General features: G+C 44.6%; 1 protein-coding gene across 1 annotated transcript in view; it reads right to left on the bottom strand.

The window, feature by feature from the left end:
• Positions 1-1,638: 1,638 nt before the first annotated feature.
• Positions 1,639-9,234, bottom strand: part of LOC106577858 (galactose-3-O-sulfotransferase 3-like) — a 35,584-nt gene continuing 27,988 nt past the window's right edge. Inside the window, exon 3 of the mRNA XM_014156262.3 lies at positions 1,639-6,547. Coding sequence (XP_014011737.3) covers positions 5,218-6,547 — 1,330 coding nt within the window. The 3' untranslated portion in view covers positions 1,639-5,217. The remainder of the gene's footprint in view (positions 6,548-9,234) is intronic.

Consider the following 9,234-nt stretch of genomic DNA (forward strand, 5'->3'; position numbering starts at 1 on the left):
TCTGTCTAGGCCTACTTCCACTCACCTGCTCTGTCTAGACTTCCACATAAATTACTGTTGTTGCCACGTTCTGTTGCATAATTCAACAAGTGTGTCAATAGCAGGATACCCTCAGATTAAAAACCAACAGGCTTGGCTCTAGATTACACCTATCTAAACATACTTTACATTGTTTGAGAGATCAGACAACTGATCTCAACTGTATTAAATTATAACTTTTTTCAATTTCACAAAAAATGTACACCCACAAAAATAAAGTTCCCTTCTCTTTCTTGTGATGTAAGTCTTGAGACGATGCATTTAATCCCCGACAACGCTTTAGCGTTCTTATGGAGCCAACAAAAAAATAATGTATAGGGAAATGGTTCCAATCGTTTTTCCACCATTCAGGCTTAAATCTCTCTAGGACAAGGTGACTTTTGTCAGTAGGTAGATCCAGATCCAGACCCAGCACTCCAAACTGCACCTCTGGTTAAAGTGAAGCGTTCAGTAGAGCGAAAGAGAACATTATCAGGTACTCATGTTATTTAATCCCCGACAAAAGCTTTAGCGTTCTTATAGATGCTAACTGTAACACTCATGGTGGGTAACAAAGGTTGAATGTTGAGGGTAAAGGGTGCAATTTGGGATGAAACCACTCTTTTCAGTGTTTCAACTGATATTTGTTAGAGCATCGCGGTGTGACAAGGGCCTCACTGTTTGGAGAAGTTCACTATCTCCCTCTCTCTGTCTCTCCCTCTTTCTCCTTCTCTATTATCCTGTGTTTCTGTTTAAATGTTTTCTGTGTGTCTACTCATTTTCTGTTTGTGTATATCTGTGTGAGTGTGTGTGTGTGTGCGTTTTTGTCTTCCATTTTGTCTGTGTGTGTGTGTGTGTGTGTGTGTGTGTGTGTGTGTGTGTGTGTGTGTGTGTGTGTGTGTGTGTGTGTGTGTGTGTGCTTGTTTTTTTTATATCTAGTATATCTTGATCATGGGAGGTTTTGTTTGCATCCCAAATGGCACCATATTCCCTATAGGTAATGGTCAAAAGAAGTGCACTAAATAGAGAATAGGGTACAACTTGGAATGAGGTTGTGGTCTCACAGGCTCCTTTCAATTAGCGTCTCATTAGAGCTCTGGTAGAGAGTGGCTTTGTCTTCCGTTTGAAGTGACACAAATCTTAGCAGTGCAGCCAGCCAGCCAGCCAGGCAGACACATAAACCTTCTCCACCTCAGCCACCGATAACACCATGGCAACAACAGCAGTAAATATCAAACACATTGTTTTGCATTTGTTTTTCCCTTTGAGAAGAAGAAAGACATTCGTTGTTAATTTTTTACACAGGAAGTTGGATGTGACTTGGGGGTGAATTTCCATTTTTAGGCATCTCCGTGGCAGACTGAGTCTCTTGGGGATTTAAATCACTCTATATTGTACTCATACTGTATGTCTTGTCAATTATATAGTACGTCTTATAAAACTATTTATAACTAGTGTATACTATTATTAATGCGTATTTTAGCATTTAGAACCATTTATAAACATGTTAAAGTCCAGTAAGCATTAATTATCAATTTACAAGCATTTATAATGGCTTATTAATAAAAGTAATACAAAATTGTTACTCCATGTAAAATGAAAAAATCACAACAAACATAATTGATTTTAATCATTCAACTTTTAATGGTTGCTTTTCCCCCATCATCCCTCAGTACAAAGCTTTGGGAAGTCTAGTTCTGATTGTCTCTAGCTGTATGATCTAGGTAAAGTTTCCCGTAGGTACAGATCTAGGATCAGCTTCCCCTTCCCCAAAAATAACCTTAACCGTTACTGGGGGAAATGCGAAACTGACCCTAGATCAGCGTCTAGGGGCAACTTCACCCTACTCATATATGATCAGTCCCCCAGTTGAAAACAGAAAGGCCCCTTTCAGTTCAACTACAAAGTCAATAAATATGGTATGAGAATGAATGGATGCCATGGAAAGGAGACAATGTCACTGAAAATATAGTCACAGGGAAAAGATCCAGCGCATCATTGTATCACATCGACACTTTCTCTCTCAAAAATACGCCCCCAAAAAAGACACAGCATTTGTTGAAAGAGACACTCTAAAAACAGAACACGGTTCATTCTCAAAGAAAACTTTTGTTCCACGTTGTTCTAAAAGAGAATTTGAAAGCTAAACTGAAGAGAGTAGTAAAACATGTAACTGCTAGTCTAGCCTTCCTAAAACTAGGCTGGTTAACATTGAGTTGTGGATAAGTTGTGTGCTGTTTTTCTCTCACATAGACACCGGCCACGGTACGCTACATCCCAAATGGCACCCTACTCCTTATTTAGTCCACTACTTTTGACCAGGGCCCATAAGGCTCTGGTCAAAAATAGTGCACTATATAGGGAATAGGGTGCCATTTTGGACTAAGAAATAGAGTACTATCAAAGAGCACTTTAAAAATGAACAGCAGTTGAACATGCAGGATTTCACAGGGACAAGTTCCCCTTCTGACAGTTCTCTTTCTACACGGTCCTCTTTCCACTAGACTAGGACTGTGTTCCAAAAGGCAACCTATTCCCTACATAGTGCATTATTTGTAGTGCACTATGTAGGGAATAGGGTGCCATTTGGGAAAACATACTAGAGCATATGAAGCACTTAAAACACAATCAAATGAATGCTTAAGTGAGTACACTTGGTGCAGTATGAGTGGCTTTTGTGGTTGGCCTATGTAGAAAATATTTTATTCATCAGAACGTGTACAGTACAGTATGTATTGCCATAAGTGATTGTTCCACATACAATGTTCTGTTCCAAAATTGTAAATATAAATTGAAGGTAAACAAACACAAATACAAGTCACACATACACACACACACACACACACACACACACACACACACACACACACACACACACGCGCGCGCACACACACACACACACACACACGAGGTCTCCCCGGTCAGTTCATACCATACCATTAAAAGGTAATTAGAGTAAAACATACTAACCACATTAAACATGAACAACCAACTGCATAAACCGTTTTCCGCAGCGTGTCCTAACGAACAGGACCCATTACAGCGTGTCCTAACGAACAGGACCCGTTACAGCGTGTCCTAACGAACAGGACCCGTTACAGCGTGTCCTAACGAAAGGAGATCCAGTACCGTATAGGTAGGTAGTTCCTCCTTCTGTTTTGCTTCTGATAGGTAAGCTGCTTTGGCATGGTCCACACTTCTCTAATGAAAATACTCTGCTGTGTGTGTGTGTGTGTGTGTGTGTGTGTGTGTGTGTGTGTGTGTGTGTGTGTGTGTGTGTTTCGCTGTGTAACCCAAGTGGAGGATCCTTCCAAGGAGACATCATTAAATATTAACACTGTAGCTCTCACTCGTCATGTCTTTCAGCAGGTTTGCATCACACAGGCTTGAGTCCAGTCCTCAGTGTGTGTGTTTGTGTGTGTGTGTGTGTGTGTCGTATGGTTATAAGACCATATACCTTTACAAGACTTGACCAAGATAACTTTATTGCAATAACGCCCAGATAGAAGAAACATGTAGGAATAAAGCTTTCACACACACACACACACACACACACACACACACACACACACACACACACACACACACACACACACACGCACACAGATTCCCAAATGTAAAAACATCCCATATCTGGTTGAGTTGCTGGTGGAGAGGAGAGAGAGTTGTTCTAAAGCAGGCTGCCTGGAGGGAGAGAGCCGGTAGAGGGCTGTGTGTGTGTATGAGGGGGTTAGGAGATAGACCGGGTTAGGGGATAGACCGGGTTAAGGAATATGCCGGGGTAGGAGGATAGACCAGGTCAGGGGATAGACCGGGTTAGGGGATAGACCGGGTTAAGGGATAGACCGGGTTAAGGGATAGACTGGGTTAGGGGATAGACCGGGTTAGGGGATAGACTGTGTTAGGGGATAGACGGGTTAGGGGATAGGCTCGGCAGGGAGATATGCCAGCGGTCCTTAGGCTGACCTTTGACCTCTGTCCTGGGGCCTAACTCCCACAGTGGGGGGAGAGTCATTTGGGGAGAGGTCAAGAGCTGGCCTGGCTGGAGGGTTGGAGGATACACACCCAGAGCAGTGATCCTCTCTTGAGAGGGGGAGGATGGTATTAGAGAGAGAGAGAGATAGCGAGAAAGAGAGAGTAACAGTTCTCTATTGTTCCATACAGAGTTCACGATGAATAGGAGTGCTCCGCCCATGCCCATATTGCTGTGGCCCAACCTCTAGTCTCAATCTGGTGGTGTCCTTCCCCCTTCTCTTCCTCTCTCCTCCAGAGCCCCCTGATATAATCCCTTGAAACCAATGGCTGAAGTCTGCGTCCTAAAAATTGATTTGCTAAAAACAACCCAATTTAACCCAGTGCTATTTAAATAGTGGATTTAACACGTTGGGTTCTTTTGACCCAGCCAGTTGGTTTGTGTGAATAACCCAACATGTTGGGTTGTTGGGATTACCCAGACATGGGTTAATTCAACCATGTGTTGGGTATTTTTTACTCTCATGCTGGGTTTACCTAGCAGCTGGGGCCTTTTGAATATAATCCTTTGGTCATTTTCAGGAAGTGGGTCTTATTAGGGGTGTGACTTTCAGCTAGATCTTATCGGCCACCCATGTTAAGTTACATACAGCAAATTCAAATTTTACTTAATTGTTTTTTTGTATTTTACACATTCTTCTATAATATTAAGATTATTTACTACATATTATAATAATGTATACTGTACCACCTTATTGTATCCCAACAATGGAATTTCCATAGGTTTTTAGGGAACTCACACACTTCTGTAAGCCTTATTGAATCTACAAAAATGTCAATGTTTAACCTTAACATGTGATAACTATAAAACAGGATGAACAGGAATGACATTTACTGTCATGGGATGCTAAAAATAACTATCTGAAAGCCAGGCCTAATAATAAACTACGCCTCCAGTTTTCTGAGCTGACCCGCTGGGTCATATCTCAATTTCCCAGCACCCAGCGTCAATAACTCAGCAGTTTGAAAGAAAAAAATTGAACTAAGTGACCCAATGCCTGCAACCCAGCAGTTGGGTTAACCAAACAACCCAGCATTTTTAAGTGTGGAGGACTGTCTGTCTGCATTTAGTCTGTCTGTATTCAATCTGTCTGTCTGTTTGTCTGTCTTTCTGTATTCAGTCTGTCTGTATTCATTCTATATTAAAGGCTGGGGCCCAGTCTTAAGTTATGGTGTCTTCCTCTGGGGGCCCGAGGACCTTAGTCCCACCCAAGTGGCCCTGCTCTGGGTCCCTGGGGGTCGAGGAGTGGCTGTGGGGCTCGAGGCAGGACCAGGTCCTAGAGGAGGGGCCTGCCGGTGCATCTGCTGCATCCCCACATGTTGGCGGCGTGATAAGACCGACCGTATGGGCTGCTGGGGCTGAGGGGAGCGGAGGGGGTAGCTGCGTCGGTAGCGTAGCGACTGCGATCGTAGCAGGACCCTGGTGTACTGGACCTCGGGCATGATGAGCTTAAGACACAGCTCGTGGGCCAGGCTTCCGGGCCGTGTAGCATTGGTGTTGGTCGGCAGATCATAGCCCACGATGTCCACCTTTGCGCTGGGCTGCCATGGCCGCAGCTCCTTGTTCTTGATCTGGGCGGCCGAGCGGAGCTGGGGGAGCCCTCCGCCGAAGCAGCCCCTCACAAGCTTCTCCTGGGCCCTGCGGAGCAGCCGCAGCTCCCTGGCCACGCACGCTGGGCCCAGGGCTGCCAGCTGGCGCCACAGCGAGGTGTTGAAGTGGTCGTAGAGGCGTGCATCCAGGTGGTTCCAGGCGCGGATCTTGGCAGGGAGGCCCGGCGAGAGGCTGTGCTTGGAGCCGGATGTCCGCATGTTGAGCTTGACGTAGAGCATATCTTCCAGATCCCAGGAGAGGAGGTGACGGAGGAGGATCAGCGACTCATCAAAGTACTCGGCGATCATCACCAGGGAGAAGACACGCTCCGTCTTGGCCACGAAGTCCCGGGCGTACGCAGCCACGTCCGCCTCCGGATGGTCCTTGTCCCCGCCCAGGTCAAAAGTCAGAGTGTTACGGGCATACATGGAGTCATTCTCGTCCGGACGGTAGTACCGCCACGGCTCGTCCAGAAACGCCTCCAGAGACCCATTGGGAACTCTCTTAAAACTCTGACAGTACTGGTTATAGTAGCTGAACAACGATTCAAACATGGACCCTGGTTCTCGAAGTATGGTCACGTAGATGGTATCGTTAGGCATGAGGCGCTGCATCTCGGCAAGGTTGAAGCGCATGTGGCTGGTGACCACGTTGGGTGGCAGGGTGTGTGGGTGGACGAGGTGGGCGCTGAAAGTGCGCGGGTAGCAGAACTGATGTCCGCAGGCCTGCACGGGGAGCGCCACGGTCAGGTTGTGGCGCTCGGCGAAGCGGAAGAGCAGATTCTGCATGGTGGTGCTGGCGGTCTTGTGCGTCTTGAGAAAGGCCACGTTGGTGTGTTTGGGCTTGAGAGAGAAGGACGGGTGGGTGCGCAGCGACGGGCAGCCCAGGTGAAGGGCTTCCATCGTCCTGGAGGAGAGAGAAAGAGCGAGAGGGAGGAGTTTTGACATGAGGTTTGCAGTTCAATCTTTAGTTTTAGTTTAGCTAACTCCTGAGCTAGCAAGTCAATGTAGCTAGCAGAGAGGGTGGGATCTTTCTGACAAAAGTCAAGAGTGAACTGACGGAAGAGTGAAAACTGAACTGGTTGTTAGCTGTACAGATAGCTTGTTGACCAAATAGCAATAACTCAAGTTTAGGTCTAGTAAGCTTGCACTTTGTTTATTTGTTACATGCAGGGACGGAGTTAGCGTAATGGAGAGGGAGTAACAGGAAGCATGAAAGGAAGGAGAGTAAAAGTGAAATGGAGAGAAAAGGTAGGGAGACTGTGCGAGAACAGTAAGAAGGGAAACTGAAAGGAAGGTGAGAGGGTAATAGGACAGCGAAGGAAGATGAACAGTGTGAAATGGAGAGAGATTGGCTTTTACCAAATTATCGTACGACAGACCACATATTCACCCTGCACACCCTAATTGACGAACAAACAAACCAAAACAAATACAGTCTTCTCATGCTTTGTTGATTTAAAAAAGCCTTCGACTCAATTTGGAATGAGGGTCTATACAAATTGATGGAAAGTGGTGTTGGGGGAAAAACATACGACATTATAAAATCCATGTACACAAACAACAAGTCTACGGTTAAAATTGGCAAAAAACACAGGTCCGTGCGGTGAGACAGGGATGCAGCTTAAACCCAACCCCCTTCAACATATATATCAACGAATTTGGTGAGGGCACTAGAACAATCTGCAGCACCCGGCCTCACCCAGCTAGAATCTGAAGTCAAATGTATACTGTTTGCTAATGATCTGGTGCTTCTGTCACCAACCAAGGAGGGCTTATAGCAGCACCTAGATCTTCTGCACAGATTCTGCCAAACCTGGGCCCTGACAGTAAATCTCAGTAAGACCAAAATAATGGTGTTCCAAAAAAGGTCCAGTCGCCAGGACCACAAATACAAATTCCATCTAGACACCGTTGCCCTAGAGCACACAAAAAAACAATATATACCTTGGCCTAAACATCAGTGTCACAGGTAACTTCCACAAAGCTGTGAACGATCTGAGAGACAAGGCAAGAAGGGCCATCTATGCCATCAAAAGGAACAGAAAATTCAACATACCATTTAGGATCTGGCTAAAAATACTTGAATCAGTTACAGAACCCATTGTCCTTTATGGTTTTGAGGTCTGGGGTCCGCTCACCAACCGAGAATTCCCAAAATTGAAACTCTGCATGCAGAATTCTGCAAAAAAATCCACTGTGTACAATGTAAAACACCAAATAATACATGCAGAAAAGAATTAGGCCGATACCCACTAATTATCAAAATCCAGAAAAGAGACGTTACATTCTACAACCACCTAAAAGGAAGCGATTCCCAAACCTTCCATAACAAAGCAATCCCCTACAGAGAGATTCATTTGGAGAAGAGCCCCCTAAGCAAGCTGGTCCTGGGGCTCTGTTCACAAACACAAACAGACCCCACAGAGCCCCAGGACAGCAACATAATTAGACCCAACCAAATCATGAGAAAACAAAAAGATAATTACTTGACACATTGGAAAGAATTCACAAAAAAACTGAGAAAACTAGAATGCTATTTGGCCCTAAATATACATAATATGACATTTGAAATGTCTTTATTCTTTTGGAACTTCTGTGAGTGTAATGTTTACTGTTCATTTTTATTGTTTATTTTATTGTTTAGAGAGCGAGAGAGAGAGAGAGAGAGGGACATATAGTTAAAGAGGGTGGCTCAGGTTTAAAGGGCTAAGAAAGAGTAAAAGATGAGGTTGTCAAAGATCTCAGCCTCTCCACAATCTAATTGGTCCCAATGCTCAAGAACAGTGGTTCCCAAGCTTTTTATTGTCCTGTACCCCTTCAAACATTGAACCTCCAGCTGCGTACCCCCTCTAGCACCATGGTCAGCGCACTCTCAAATGTTGTTTTTTGCCATTATTGTAAGTCTGCTACACAAACGCTATACGATACATTTATTAAACATAAGAATTGAGTGTGCGTTTTTGTCACAACCCGACTCGTGGGAAGTGACAAAGAGCTCTTATAGGATAAGGGCACAAATAAAATATATAATAATAATCAATCATTTTGCTCTTTATTTAACCATCTTACATATAAAACCTTATTTGTTCATCAGAAATTGTGAATAACTCACCACAGGTTAATGAGAAGGGTGTGCTTGAAAGGATGATCATAACTCTGCAATGTTGGGTTGTATTGGAGAGTCTCAGTCTTAAATCATTTTCCACACACAGTCTGTGCCTGTATTTAGTTTTCATGCTAGTGAGGGCCGAGAATCCACTCTCACATAGGTACGTGTTTGCAAAGGGCATCAGTGTCTTAACAGCGAGCGATTTGCCAAGGCAGGATACTCCTGGCGCAGCCTAATCCAGAAATCTGGCAGTGGCTTCTGATTAAATTCAATTTCACACAACCGCTTGTTGCAATTTCGATGAGGCTCTCTTGTTCAGATATCGGTAAGTGGACTGGAGGCAGGGCATGAAAGGGATAACGAATCCAGTTGTTTGTGTAATCCGTTTCGGGAAAGTACCTGCGGATTTACGCACCCAGCTCACTCAGGTGCTACGCTATATAACATTTGACATTGTCCGTAAGCTTGAGTTCATCTGCAAA

The sequence above is a fragment of the Salmo salar genome, chromosome 18, assembly GCF_965601325.2.
Source record: "Salmo salar chromosome 18, fSalSal1, whole genome shotgun sequence".
Taxonomy (NCBI): domain Eukaryota; kingdom Metazoa; phylum Chordata; class Actinopteri; order Salmoniformes; family Salmonidae; genus Salmo; species Salmo salar.